The sequence below is a fragment of the Scyliorhinus canicula genome, chromosome 5 (assembly GCF_902713615.1).
Source record: "Scyliorhinus canicula chromosome 5, sScyCan1.1, whole genome shotgun sequence".
Lineage (NCBI taxonomy): Eukaryota > Metazoa > Chordata > Chondrichthyes > Carcharhiniformes > Scyliorhinidae > Scyliorhinus > Scyliorhinus canicula.
Window position 1 is genome coordinate 226,441,501 of NC_052150.1, and position 15,713 is coordinate 226,457,213.

The following is a 15,713-nucleotide window of genomic DNA, read 5'->3' on the forward strand; positions in this document are numbered from 1 at the left end:
ATGGGTTACGTGGGGGGGGGAGGGGGGTGAAGAAATTAAAAATGGTGTCCCGATCTCCTGCAGTTTTAGCGAGCGGAGCTCCTCAGTGCAGGAAACAGGACTAAGTGTGGCCTAGGGAGGGGGGAGGAGGCGTCCCCCACTGAGGCCCCTGATTGCCCACGAGAGTGTGGTCTTTTCTCAGGGCTGCGAGCGCTGGGAAACAGCCGGCTAAACACGCTCAACACAGGACTCTGTTACAATTCAGTTGGATCGCGTCCCAAATCTTACATGACTAAATTTTGTATTTCATTAATTGTCAGGCATGTTGGAGGATTCTAGATTAGTCTAAAGGAACGTAGGACTTGGAGCAGGAGTAGGCCATTCAATAGCCTGCTCTGCACCACTCAATAAGATCATGGCTGCTCTGGCTGTCGTCTCAACTCCACTGTCTAAACTGTTCCTCCATAACACACGTCAATTAACAGTCTATATCAGCCATGAATAATGACCCAGCTCAGAGAATTCAACAGACTAACAATCCTCTGAGAAAAAAGTTCTCCTCATCTCGATCTTAAATGGGTGACCTCTTATTCTTGAACTATGTCTTCTGTGTCCACCCTATGCAGTCCCCACTGGATCTGAAATGTTTCAATTACCTTGCATTCTTCTAAACTCCAGTGGGTATAGGTCAAATCTGTTCAATGATTTCCACATAAGATCGTGCTAGCAATAAGTCGCGTGAACTCTCTCTTTCAAATTAGGAGACCAAAACTGTAAACCTTACTCCATTTTTAGCTGCAGTAAAACTTCACCACTTTTATATTCCACCCCACTTGTAATAAACACCAACAGTCCATCTGTCTTCCTAAGACAGCACGGGAGCACAAGTGGATAGCACTGTGGCTTCACAGCGCCGGGGTCCCTGGTTCGATTCCCGGCTTGTGTGACTGTCAGTGCGGAGTCTGCACGTTCTCCCCGTGTCTGCGTGGGTTTCCTCCGGGTGCTCCGGTTTCCTCCCACAGTCCAAAGACGTGCAGGTTAGGTGGTTTGGCCATGCTAAATTGCCTTTAGTGACCAAAAATGGTTAGATGGGGTAATTCGGTTACGTGGATAGGGTGGAAGTGAGGGCTTAAGTGAGTCAGTGGAGACTCGATGGGCCGAATGGCCTCCTTCTGCACTGTATGTTCTATGTACAGTCACTTGCTGGCTGTACTTGCACGCTACCATTCGGTGAGCCCCCCCCCCCCCCCCCCCCCCCCCCCCCTCCCTCACTGGAGGTCTGCAGTCTCTCTCTCTTTAGATATTCTGCTCCTGTTCTATTCTTCCTGCCAGAAGTAGACAAGTCCGCATTCCGCTCCATCTGCCAATTATTTTGTCCACTCACTTAATCTGTCTATATCACTTTTCAGACTCTGTCTCCTCATGTCAACTTGTTTTCCTGCCTATCCTGGTGTCAGCAGCAAGCTTTCATTCCCACACTTTCATTCCTTCATCCAAGTCAGTGATATAGACTGTAAACAGTTGGGTGTGTTGGAAATGCAAGTCCTTCCTTTCTTTATCTGAAATGGGATGGCACAGCCAGGTCCAGGTTCTGGAGGTCACAGACTCACAAATAATGAAATTGGTACCGATTAACGATTTTACTCCAAGAAGCTCTACGCTGGTTGGCTTGAGAAACTGGAAAATATTTCACAAGGGCAGATATCGTGATATTCGGCTGAATTAAAGCTGCATTGTTTAGTCAGTGTAGTGGGTCATTTAACTCGGGGAAATTTGGAAAGACAAACCCGTGAACATTCCCACATTTCAAGCGAACCAGTGGCAACAATCTTTCACTATTGGCTCTCAATGAACCGTTTCCCAATTTTCGAAACTTCGACTGGATTAATCCCATTATAGTTATAAATCGCTCATTTATAACAAAACCTCCCTCTGTCCAAACCAAATATGAGGCAGCAGAGGTAGGGTTGTACTTGGGACAATGTAGAGGCAGCCCCGCTGCCTCAAACATAGTGGATGGCTGCCAACTTGAGAAGAGCGTGCCTCTACCTTCCCAACTCTCCTGCTCATCTCTGTTCCAAACCACGACTTACTCCCAAGGCCCACTGGGTGTGGGGGCCAACTGAATTTTGTCAGGCTTTGACTGGCAAGTTGCATTAGGGGTCTCAAAGGCTGTCTGCTCAGTGTTTTATACTTGGAGCCCAAACTTCAGTGAGCCCCGAGCTCCAGGTCCAAAGGTTCTGGGCATGCCACCACCGCTTTTTGATGCTCATTTCTCCCTCTGTATTCCTAATAAAGATGTTAATGATATTAAACCAAAAGAGAAAATGCTGGAAAATCTCAGCAGGTCTGGCAGCATCTGTAGGGAGAGAAAAGAGCTAACGTTTCAAGTCCAGATGACCCTTTGTCAAAGCTGGACTGCTGAGATTTTCCAGCATTTTCTCTTTGGTTTCAGATTCCAGCATCCGCAGTAATTTGCTTTTATCCAGTGTTAATGATAGTGCCTGGCATCTATAAAACAGGGGACATAGGTGAAGGAGAATTCTGCAATATACTTAAAACAAAACCATCAGTACCCAGCTGAACAACACGCATGGGGAATTGCAGAGACCAGAAAGCGTAGCGTAAGGAGCAGCTGGCAGAGAATATCTTAAATAAAGTCCAAGTACAATGCAATTGATCTCATTGAGACTGTACCAACTCGCTAAAAAGTTAAAACTAAATCACTGCGGATGCTGGAATCTGAAACAAAAACAGAAATTGCTGGAAAATTTCAGCCGATCTGGCAGTATCTGTGGAGAGCGAAGGGAATTAACGTTTCAAGCCTGGATGGCTCTTCATGGAAACATAGAATTCCTACAGTGCAGGAGGCCATTCAGCCCATCAAGTCTGCACTGACTCTCTGAAGGGGACCCCACCCTATCCCCAAAACCCTACGTAACCTGCACATCTCTGGGCCGTGGGAGGAAATCAGAAACGTGCAAACTCATACACAGAAACATGCATAGAAAATAGGAGGATGCCATTTGGCCCTTCGAGCCGTGAACATGGCTGATCATCAAGTTTAATACCCTGATCCCGCCTCCCCCCCTCCCCCCATATCACTTGATCCCTTTAGCCCCAAGAGCAAGATCTAATTCCTTCTTGAAATTACACAAACGTTTTGACCTCAACTACTTTTTGTGGTAGTGAATTCTACAGATTCACCACTCTCTGGGTGAAGAAATTTCTCCTCACCTCAGTCCCAGAAGGTTTACCCCTTCTCCTCAAACTATGACCCATAGTTCTGGACTCCTCCATCATCGTGAGAACTTTACTTCTGAATCTACCCTGCCTAATTCTGTTAGAATTTTAAAAGTTTCTATGAGATTCGCTCTGACTCTTCTGAACTCCATTGAATATAATCCGAATTGACTCAGATGACATTCCACAGAGATGGTCACCCAAGGCCGGAATTGAACCCAGCAGTGCTTACCACTGTGCCACCTGTGAATGAAATAAACCGGGGAATGGTTTAAATACTAGAAATTATCTCAAATTATATCATCTTCACTTCTGTAATGGTGCATCACACTTTGTCAGAGTTATTTTCATTCCGCTGAGCCCTGCATAAGTTTCTCTTTTATGTCTCTAATTCAATTCTTTTTTTGAAGTTAGTAATAGTCTTTATTTACTTCAGGTCTTCTTAAGCTTTTTAAGGAGATCAGACTGAGGAGCACACTAATCATCAATACCTGATAGCATTCAGCGAGACCTTTGTCCCAGCCAGGTTCAAAGAGCGCAGGAGATGGTTCCCGTCAGTCCCCGCCAGGGTTTCCATTGCCAGCTCAAGGTCCCTCTCATTGTAGCCCTGCCCGGTGAGATCCAGTTCTTGCAAAGAGTGCTTCCATTTCAATGCCATCTGCTCGGAGCCATGTTTAGCCAGCAGTAGGGTGGTGGTGCTACAGTAAAGTCCCAGGAACAACCGCGCCAGGTCTGAAACAAGCAGAAAGTTTCATAAGAAAGCAGTTTAGTCCTTTAGCCTGTGGCATCTCAACAGGAGAGGGTGTAGGTGATAGAAGACATGTGCTACAATCTCAGTGAGAAAGTAGCTTGAAGTTGACTCTCAGAACTCTGTTAACAGTATACACCCACCCCCCCCCCATTGCGCAACCCACCCCAGTGCGCAACTATCCCCCACCCCCCCATGTGAACCCCTCCCCAGTGCGCATCCATCCCCCCCCCCAGTGCGCATCCTTTCCCTCCCCAGTGCCCATCCATTCCCCCACCCCAGTGCGCATCCATTCCCCCCCCAGTGCCCATCCATTCCCCCCCCCGTGCCCATCCATTCCCCCCCAGTGCCCATCCATTCCCTCCCCAGTGCCCATCCATTCCCCCCCCCCCAGTGCCCATCCATTCCCCCCCCCAGTGCCCATCCATTCCCTCCCCAGTGCGCACCCATCCCCCATCCCAGTGCCCATCGATTCCCCCACCCCAGTGCCCATCCATTCCCACCCCCAGCGCGCATCCATTCCCCCCCCAGTGCCCATCCATTCCCCCCCCCAGTGCCCATCCATTCCCCCACCCCAGTGCGCATCCATTCCCCCCCCAGTGCCCATCCATTCCCCCACCCCAGTGCGCATCCATTCCCCCCCCCCGTGCGCACCCATTTCCCCCCCCCAGTGCCCATCCATTCCCACCAGTGCACACCCATGCCCCCAGTGCGCACCCATGCCCCCCCAGTGCGCACCTATCCTCCCCCAGAGCGCACCCATGCCCCCCAGTGCGCACCCATGCCCCCCTCCCAGTGCGCACCCATCCTCCCCCCAGTGCGTACCCATCTCACTCCCCGTGCGCACCCATGACGCCCACCAGTGCGTACCCATCCCCTCTCCTAGTGCGCACCCACCTCCCCTCCGTGCGCACCCATCCCCCCACGCCCAGTGTACACCCAGTCACTCTTCCCCCCCCCATCCACCCCAGTGCGCATCATTTTTGATAACCGCCTCCAAGGTTTATAATCCTCCAGGATCTCTGCACTTCTCACATTCATCTTTATTCAAAAAAGGAGGGAGACAAAAAGTGGGTAATCATAGGCCAGTTAGCTTAACCTTTGTCACTGGAAAAATGTAATGCTGGAGTCCAATATAAAGGGTGTACTAGCAGAGCATTTAGAAATGCACAATATAACCAAGCAGAGAGCATGGCTTCATGAAAGGGAAATCATGCCTGACAAATCTATTAGAATGCTTTGTGGGAGTAATGAGGAAGGCCAATTAAGGGGAACCACTAGGTGTAATATACTTAGATTTCCAAAAACGTTCAATAAGGTATCACACAAAAGACTACTTAATAAGAGCCCATGGTGTTGGAAGTAGTATATTACCATGGATAGATGATTGGCTAACTGATAGAAGACAGAGTTGGGATAAGAGGAGCTTTTTCAGGATGGCGACCTGTAACTCGGAATGCCACAGGGACCAGTGCTGGGGCCACAATTATTCACAACATATATTAATGACTTGGGCAAGGGAAGTGAATGTACTATTGTCAAGTTTCAGAATGACACAAAAATAGGTGGGAAGGCAAGGGGTAGGATGGCATAAAGAGTCTCCAGAGGGACATTGACAGGTTAGGTGAGCGGGCAAATACTCGGCAGATGGAATATAATGTAGGAAAATGTAAATTTATGCACTTTGGTAGAAAGAATAAAGGCGCTTAATATTATTTAAATGGAGAAATACTGCCAAAAACAGCAGCACAGAGAAATTTAGGGGTCCTCATACTTAAATCACAAAATACGAGCCTGCAAGTTCAGCAGGTAATTAGGAAGGCAAATGCAATGTTGGCCTTTATTTCCTGAATGGAATATGAAAGTACGGAAGCCTGCTAATAATCTTTATTAGTGTCACGAGTAGGCTTACATTAACACTGCAATGAAGTCACTGTGAAAATCCCCCAGTCGTCACACTCTGTCGCATGTTCGGGTACACAGAGGGAGAATTCAGAATGTCCAATTCACCTAACAAGCCCGTCTTTCGGGAGGAAACCGGAGCACCAGGAGGTAACCCATGCAGACACGGGGAGAACATGCAGACTGCGTACAGATGGTGACCCAAGCCAGGAATCAAACCTGGGACCCTGGCGCTGTGAAGCAACTGTGCTAACCACTGTGCTACCGTGCCACCGGTGATGGTTGAAACCCTATTTCTCTAGCCCCATAAAACGGGCCAGGAGTTGAGTTTTATATTTTACTGGGCATCATATTTTACCGTAATAACATTCAGAGATTTGCCTCCTATGGAGAGTCTTGTCTGTGATTACTCACCAGAACCAAAATTAGGTCAGATTTCTGATAAACGGTAATTATTTTGGCTTTATTAAAAAGGTATCTACTGGAGAGGCCCTATCATCCTGTATATTGCAAACCAACGGTAGACATGAAAAACCACTGCAGGTGGAAGGTAGTGAAAGCCTTATGCCCTTTGAGCCTCGAGGAACTGACACCAAGTTACCTGATATTTGCCAGTTCCTTGAAAAACATGAAATGGAAGCAGGAAAATGAAATGAAATGAATGAAAATCGCTTATTGTCACGAGTAGGCTTCAATGAAGTTACTGTGAAAAGCCCCTAGTTGCCACATTCCGGCGCCTGTCCGGGGAGGCTGGTACGGGAATCGAACCGTGCTGCTGGCCTGCTTGATAAGCCAGCGATTTAGCCTTGTGAGCTAAACCAGCCCCTGCTATGAGTGCCACTGTTGAGGAGTAGACCGTAAGGCTTTTTGAGCCTGTTCTTATATTCAATACGATCGTGGCTCATCTCCAACCTCAACACCCCTTTCCTATCTACTGCCATTATCCCTGGTGCCCCCGTCATGCCAGCCTGGATGATGGGGCATCCAATACCCGCTGGGGTACAGAAAGATTCACATCACACTGAATGAAGACATTTCAAATTTCATTATGAAATGGCTAATGCCGTATTCTAGATTCCCCAGCCATAGAAAACAATCTCTGTGTGTCTTTCTTGTCGAGCCCCTTCAGTGGGGGAAGATGGTGGCCTGGTGGTAATGTCACCCGCATTAGTAATCCAGAGGCTAATACTCTGGCAACAAAGGTTCAAATCCCATCTTTGCAGCTGGTTACTGTTTAAATTCAATCAATAATCTGCAATTGGAAAGGAGCTGGGGGCAGCACTGGAGGAGGGATTGTGGTGCGAGGTGCTGCGGAGGGTCAACGCCTCAACTTTGTGAGCAAGGCTGGGGTTGATGCAGCTGAAGGTGACAAAGTCTAGCATGAGCTGGCTGTCTGAGGGGCCTGCTCGAAGCGGGAAAGGTTCTGGAGGGCGGTTTTCAATGCCAACTCGCAGGCTTTGCATGTTGATATGGAGCCTGGGCCCTTGGAAGCCATATTCCGGATGTTGGACTGGGCGGAGCTGCGGAAGGGTGGGGGAAGGGGAGGTGTGGGTGGGTGGGAGTCTCATGTGCTGGGTGGGTTTTGTTACTGTTGGAAATTGTAAAAAAGTTGAAAATTTGGGATAAAAATACTTCAAAAAGTAATGTCGACCATGGAACCATTGTCAATCGTCACTGCCATCCTTACCTGGTCTGGCCTATGCGTGACTCCAGATCAACAATGTTGACGGCCCCCTGAAATGGTGTGGGGCAAGCCACTTGGTCAAGGGCAATTATGGATGGACAATGATGTCCCTATCCCATGAAATATATATCTTTTTAATTGTTTGTTTCAATGAGGCCACTTCTCTAGTGAGCCTGCAAGGCTCCAATGTCTTTCCTTAAATATGCAGATAAAACACACACTCTGTCCTACAATCCAATTGCAATAAAGACCATCATGCCACGTGACTGCGCTCGAATGCTAACTTTGTTCCTTGACGAGTACCCCCAAGTGTCTCTAAACATCAACATTTAGAAGTTTCATACCTTTTGAGAAATATACTACTTTTTATATGGCCACACTTCCTCACATTATAGTCCACCTTGTTACCCACTCGCTAACCTGTCCAAATCTCTTTGCAACCTCTTGAGTTCTACTCACAACTCGCATTATCACTTTGCTTTGAACCATCAGTAAACTTGGATACATTACTCTCAGTCTCTTTATTGAAGTCACTGATATATAGATCCTTCCGGTACACCAATAGTTACCCACTGCTAATTGAAAATATCCTGTTTATCCTGCTCTCCGGAACATATAAATTAGGAGGAATAGGCCATTCAGCCCCTCGAGCCCACTCAGGGCATTCAACAAGATCATGTTAATGGTCCTCTGATCTGATTGTGGCCTCAACTCCACATTCCATCAGTTGACTAACAAGCTTGTTGACTAACAAGGGAATAAAAAGTTATCCACTTCTGCCTGAAAAATATCCACTGACCCTGCCACCACCACTCTCTGGGTAAAACTAACCTGTCTCACAACGATCTAAACCCTGCTCATATTAGTGTTCCAAAGATTCACAACCCTCGGAGAAAAAAAATCTTCTCATCTCCATCTTAAATGGGAGGCCCCTTATTTTGACACTGTATTCACCGGTTCCAGTCTCTCCCATAACAGGAAACATCCTTCCAGCATTCACCCTGTCAAGTCCCCTCAGGACTTTGCATGTTTCAGTAAGATCACCTCTTAAACTACCAGAGGCTTGTTTAGCACAGAGCCAAATAGCTGGCTTTTAAAGCAGACCAAGGCAGGCCAGCAGCATGGTTCAATTCCCGTACCAGCCTCCCTGAACAGGCGCCGGAATGTGGCGACTAGGAGCTTTTCCCAGTCACTTCATTGAAGCCTACCTGTGACATGGGCAGCACGGTGGCGCAAGTGGTTAGCACGAGTGCCTCACGGCGCCAAGGTCCCAGGTTCGATCCCAGCTCTGGGTCACTGTCCGTTTGCAGGGGCTGGTTTAGCTGCAGGGGCAGGTTTAGCTCACTGGGCTAAATCACTGGCTTTTAAAGCAGACCAAGCAGGCCAGCAACACTGTTCGATTCCCGTACCTGCCTCCCCGGACAGGCGCCGGAATGTGGCGACTAGGGGCTTTTCACTAACTTCATTGAAGCCTATTTGTGACAATAAGCGATTTTCATTTCATTTCACAATAAGCGATTTTCATTTCATTTCATTTTTCACAACTTTTCTTCACAAGAGTAATGGAGAACTACAGCACGGAACAGGCCCTTGGGCCCATCACATCTGCGTTGGTCAAAAACAACCGCCTAACTATTCTAATGGTATTTTCCAGCACTTGGACCATAGCCTTGTATGCCTTGGCATCGGAATTGCTCGTCTAAATAACGCACCGTGTCCTCCCCGACCCCATATCCTAGGCATCAGTCAAGTAAACCTTCTCCGGTGAGTCTCCTGACTCAGAAGACTTAAACCTTCTCTGAACTGCTTGTAACGCCTTTATACCTTGCCTTATATAAGGAGGCCCAACACGGTGCACAGTAGTCTAGATGTGGTCTCATCAACAAATGTAGTAAAGAACTTCCCTACTTATATATTCCATTCCCCTTGCAATAAACAACAAGATTCCATTGGCCTTCCTCATAACCTGCTGCTCCTGAACACTAACGTTTTGTGATTCGTATATCAGGACATACAGAGGTTGGCACGGGTGGCACAGTGGTTAGCACTGCTGCCTCATGGCGCAGAAGACTTGAGTTTGATCACTGCCCCGGGTCGCTGTCCGTGTGGAGTTTGCACATTCTCCCCGTGTTTGCATGGGTCTCACCCCCACAACCTAAAGGTGTGCAGGGTAGATGGATTGGCCACGCTAAAATTGCCCCTGAATTAGAAAGAATTGGGTACTCTAAATTTATTTTTAAAAAGGGCAGGCTGATCCCTCTGTACCCCAGTGTTCTGCCATCTTTCCCATTTCAATAACATGCTCCTTTCCTCTTCTTCCTGCCATACCTTACCGCTAGAAACATAGAACCCTGGTGATGTATACCATTAGATCCTGGGGATTTGTCAGCTATTAATCTCTTTAGTTTCTCTAATACTGTAATATTATCAGCATTGAAAAATTACGTTCCGGACACTTATTAGCTTCTTGGTCGCTCAGTTATTTCTGGTACATAATTTGTGTCTTCTAGTGTTGTATTTAATAACTTTAGAGTGCCCAATTCTTTTTTTTCCAATTAAGGAGCAATTAGTGTGGCCAATCGACCTACCCTGCACATCTTTAGTTTGTGGGGGTGAGGCTCATGCAGACGTGGGGAGAACGAGCAAACTCCACGCAGAGAGTGACCCGTGCCGGGATCGATCGCGGGTCCTCAGCGCTGTAGGCAGCAGTGCTAAGCACTACGCCACCGTGCCGTCCGATCTTCTAGTGTTTTCGACGAAAATGGACTATCAATCATTCAGATGTGATAAATTCCATGCATCTTTTCTTGTGGGAGGAGGGTGAACCTTAATGCAACCTGTAGAGAGCCATCGGTGTGCTTGAGGGATCAGTGTCATGGTAAGGTGAGACAAATAGTTCTTCCTGGACTAAATACAAATGCGTGACCAGACTACAATGAGAAGAGTGAACCTGTTGTTGCAGCTCCTCCAACATTTATCCAATAGGGTAACTCACCCTAAACCAAATACACACAGCAACCTGCTACAGCAGTTGGACAACCTCATGGAGAAATTGGATAAATGTCTCCAAGACAAAAGTCCACAAACTAGCAAATGTCAATAAAGGCAATATGCATCTAACACCTGCCCGAGTAATGGCCAGTGTAGAGGGAGCTTTACTCTGTATCTAACCCCGTGCTGTACCTGTCCTGGGAGTGTTTGATGGGGACAGTGTAGAGGGAGCTTTACTCTGTATCTAACCCCGTGCTGTACCTGCCCTGGGAGTGTTTGATGGGGACAGTGTAGAGGGAGCTTTAATCTGTATCTAATCCCATGCTGCACCTGTCCTGGGAATGTTTGATGGGGACAGCGTAGAGGGAGCTTTACTCTGTATCTAACCCCGTGCTGTACCTGTCCTGGGAGTGTTTGATGGGGACAGTGTAGTGGGAGCTTTACTCTGTATGTAACCCCGTGCTGTACCTGTCCTGGGAGTGTTTGATGGGGACAGTGTAGAGGGAGCTTTACTCTGTATCTAACCCCGTGCTGTACCTGTCCTGGGAGTGTTTGATGGGGACAGTGTAGAGGGAGCTTTACTCTGTATCTAACCCCGTGCTGTACCTGTCCTGGGAGTGTTTGATGGGGACAGTGTAGAGGGAGCTTTATTCTGTATGTAACCCCGTGCTGTACCTGTCCTGGGAGTGTTTGATGGGGACAGTGTAGAGGGAGCTTTACTCTGTATCTAACTCCATGCTGTACCTGTCCTGGGAGTGTTTGATGGGGACAGTGTAGAGGGAGCTTTACTCTGTATCTAACCCCGTGCTGTCCCTGTCCTGGGAGTGTTTGATGGGGACAGTGCAGAGGGAGCTTTATTCTATATCTAAACCAGTGCTTTACCTGCCGTGGAATCTTATTTAGGACGGTATATACTAGAAGCTTTACTCTGTATCTGAATTGTGCTGTCATTAGTTTAGGTGGGCTCAACAGAGATGATTGACCCTCCAACTTAAACATCCTTTACCTGATCTGGGATGCTTAAGGAAAGCAGTGAGCTAGAAACCTGATCTAATTGTTGCAATACACCTGTAATATTAAATAAGAATAAATCGAAGTGTTTTAATTCTAACAAATATCTGAATAGAATGGGGGGGTTGTCATAAAATGGTTGCAGTGAAATATGACTTTACCTTGGCAGGACAGAAGCTGTAATCCCGCTGATGTGATCCGATAGCAGCCTCTCAGGTCTAATGTCCGTAACCTGGATGACAAGTGCAGCAACTTTACCAGAACTTCGTCCGTGACCAGTGAGAAGGATGACGTGGCCAAGCACAACTCCTCCAGCTCGGAGAAGCCGACCTCCGGTGAAACGATCATTGTGCAAGCCTTTGGGAACCAGGTTAAGTTCAGCAGCCTCAGCACCTGCACAAAAAACAACGGGAGGAATTTCTCGGTGCCAGAACCATAATGGATGAGGTCTAAACTGCGAACAAGTGTTGCTGAGAACGCAGGAGAACATACGACTGGAATGCAGATATTGACCACGTACTCCAAAGGTCAATGCTGACAGGCCATCCTGACTTGTAAATATATCGCCATTGCTTCACTGTCACTGGATCAAAATCCTAAAAATCCCTTGCTAACAGCACTGTGGGTGTACCTACAGCACATGGACTGCAGCGGTTCAAAGTGACGGCTCACCGCCAGTTTCTCAAATGCAGTTAGGGCTGGGCAATAAATACTGGCGTGGCCAGAAACGCCCACGTCTCATCAACAAATATATATTAAAAAACTAAAAGGCCATGTTGGTGCAGTGGCATGGAACTCTGTCAATAAACATCAAAGTGTGTTGAGATTTCTCTAGTTCTATTCTTCAACTTGCTATTATAATTAGAACAGTAGCCCGATTGGACGGATTTGAACTGGAGTCGTGGAAGTAATGGGCATAAATTTGAAGATGAAGGTGAGTTTAGAGATCGGCGCTAGATTACCAGAAGGTTAAGAGGTGACTTAATTGAGGCAGACAAGATGATCAGAGGATTAGATAGGGTGGACAGCGAGAGCCTTTTTCCTCGGATGGTGATGTCTAGCACGAGGGGACATAGCTTTAAATTGAGGGGAGATAGATAGAGGACAGATGTCAGAGGTAGGTTCTTTACTCAGAGAGTAGTAAGGGCGTGGAATGTCCTGCCTGCAACAGTAGTGGACTCGCCAACACTAAGGGCATTTAAATGGTCATTGGATAGACATATGGATGATAAGGGAATAGTATAGATGGGCTTTAGAGGGGTTTCACAGGTCGGCGCAACATCGAGGGCTGAAGGGCCTGTACTGCGCTGTAATGTTCTATGTTCTAGAACAGAGGGTTGAGGTTGTAATTTTTTTTTTTTTTTTAAAAGGCGGTGGGGGGTGGGAGGAATAGACTCGACAGGAGGCATGACTCATTAAATACCTGCAGCCTGGGACAGCCTGCCTGTAGCATCTCAATGCAGAACTGGAAGTAGGGGTTGGTCTGCTTGATTTCCGTGTTCACCTCCAGTAACCGAAGTTCAGTGCAGCAGCCCGCCTTCAGTACAGAAACACAGGGGAAAACAGGTGAGTAAAGCCTCAATTGGGAAATGCGTCACTCTGTCCGATGTTGTCCCACAAACTTGTTCCTCTCTGCCCCGTCACCTTGCAAATTTATCCTCATCAGATTATGATCCAATTCCCTTCGAAAGCCTTGGCTCTCAGCAAACTCTCAGGCAGTGCGCTCCAGTCCAAACCTCTTTAAGCCCATTCCACCAAACTATGTCTTTTTGAAGGTTATAGAACAGTACAGCACAGAACAGGCCCTTCGGCCCTCAATGTTGTGCCGAGCCATGATCACCCTACTCAAACCCACCCTATACCCGTAACCCAACAACCCCCCCCTTAACCTTACTTTTTATTAGGACACTACGGGCAATTTAGCATAGCCAATCCACCTAACCCGCACATCTTTGGACTGTGGGTGGAAACCGGAGCACCCGGAGGAAACCCACGCACACAGGGGGAGGACGTGCAGACTCCACACAGACAGTGACCCAGCCGGGAATCGAACCTGGGACCCTGGAGCTGTGAAGCATTTATGCTAACCACCATGCTACCCTGCTGCCCAGGTCTACCCAATCCTCCTTATGACTCGCAATACATCCTAGTTTCATATAATCCATAACTTTTGAAATTGTGCCTTGTATATTAATAACCTAAACATTGGTGTACATAGGGAAAAGAAAGGATCCTAACACTGACCACTGGGGAACTTCCCGGTCTGAAGAATGTCCATTAACCACTACGTTTGGCCCTATGTCAGTCGGCCAATTTTGTATCCATGTCCCTTTTATTCAATGAGCCATAACTTTACTCAAATGTCTGTTGAGACACTTCATCAAATGCCTTTTTGAAGTCATGTCTGTACATCACAGTAATACCCTCATAACCCTCTCTATTACCTGTCAAATAGCACGTGCAAGTTAGTGAAACACAATTTGCCCCGAACAAATAAAGCAGTAAATGCTGAAAAAAAACGCAACAGGTCTGGCAGCATAGAATCACTACAGTAGTGCAGAAAGAGGCCATTCGGTCCATCAAGTCTGCACCGACCCTTTGGAAAGGTACCCTACATGGGTCAGGCCACCACTCTATCGCCTTAACCCAGAAACCCCACCTAACTTAACCTTTTGGACACTAAGGGGCAATTGATCATGGCCAATCCACCTAACCTGCTCATCTTTGGACTGTGGGAGGAAACCGGAGCACCCGGAGGAAACCCACGCAGACACGGGGAGAACGTGCAAACTCTGCACAGACAGTGACCCAAAGGCCAGAAATGAACCCGGGTCCCTGCAACTGTGAGGCAGCAGTGCTAACCACCGTGCCGCCCCGCATCTGTTGGGAGAGGGAAAAAAAAAAAAGAGTTAATATTTCGAGCAGATGCTGCCAGATCTGCTGGGTTTTCCCAGCATTTACTGTTTTTATTTCAAATTTCCAACATCCGCGGTAATTTGCTTTTATAACAAAACAGATTAACTGCTCGTTGGATATGTCAGCTGTTGTTGAACTAGTAGTAGTGGGGGTTCAACGTTTTACAATTTAGATAAACGTCTTGATGAAGGAACTGAAGGTAAGGTTACGAAATTTACTGATGTGGAGATGCCGGCTTGGACGGGTGAGCACAGTAAGAAGTTTTACAACATCAGTCTAAGTCCAACAGGTTTGTTTCGAATCACTAGCTTTCGGACCACAGCTCCTTCATCAGGTGAGGAAGAGGTGGGTTCCACAACCACATGTATAGACAAAGTCAAAGATGCAAGATGATACTGAATGCGTGTCTTTGCAGATAATTAAGTCTTTACAGGTCCAGATGTAGCGACTGGAGAGAGGGATAATCACAGGTTAAAGAGGTGTGAATTGTCATGTCCCATTACATTCAAACCCCCACCAACTGGCCTGGGCTTGTGAAATCCCGCCAACTGTCCTTGCTTGAGACAATTCACACCTCTTTTAACCTGTGATTATCCCTCTCTCCAGTCGCTCTGTCTGGACCTGCAAAGACTTGAAAATGAAATGAAATGAAATGAAATGAAAATCGCTTATTGTCACGAGTAGGCTTCAATGAAGTTACTGTGAAAAGCCCCTAGTCGCCACATTCCGGAGCCAGTCCGGGAGGCTGGTACGGGAATCGAACCGTGCTGCTGGCCTGCTTGGTCTGCTTTAAAAGCCAGCAATTTAGCCCACTGACCTAAACCAGCCCTTAATTACCTACAAAGGCTCACATTCAAAGTATAGTCTTGAATGATTGACTTTGTCTCTATATGCGGTTGTGGAACCCACCTCTTCACTCACCTGATGAAGGAGCTGTGCTCCGAAAGCTAGTGATTCGAAACAAACCTGTTGGACTTACTGGTGTTGTAAGACTACTTACTAAATTTACTGATTACAGTAAGAGGGCGTATGGAGGCAACAAAGGAAGAGTGAGTGGGCAAAAATCTGGAAAATGGAGCATAATGTGGGAAAATGTGAAACTGTCCACTTTGTCAGGGAAAATAAAAAAGTTTATTATCTGCTTGAGGTGCAGAGGGACCTGGGTGTCCTGGTGCATGAATCATAAAAGGCTGGTAGACAGAGGTGCTCCTTCCATACGAGACATTAAACAAAGGGTCT

The 15,713-nt window shown here is 47.2% G+C and overlaps 1 protein-coding gene across 6 annotated transcripts in view; it reads right to left on the reverse strand.

The window, feature by feature from the left end:
* fbxl6 (F-box and leucine-rich repeat protein 6) overlaps positions 1-15,713 on the reverse strand; it is a 60,291-nt gene that overhangs the window by 2,858 nt on the left and 41,720 nt on the right. For all 6 annotated transcript variants that reach the window (XM_038798653.1, XM_038798654.1, XM_038798651.1 and 3 more), the window contains 3 exons: positions 12,982-13,095; positions 11,720-11,951; positions 3,714-3,954 (listed from right to left, as the gene is read on the reverse strand). In XM_038798653.1, coding sequence (XP_038654581.1) covers positions 3,714-3,954; positions 11,720-11,951; positions 12,982-13,095 — 587 coding nt within the window. The remainder of the gene's footprint in view (positions 1-3,713; positions 3,955-11,719; positions 11,952-12,981; positions 13,096-15,713) is intronic.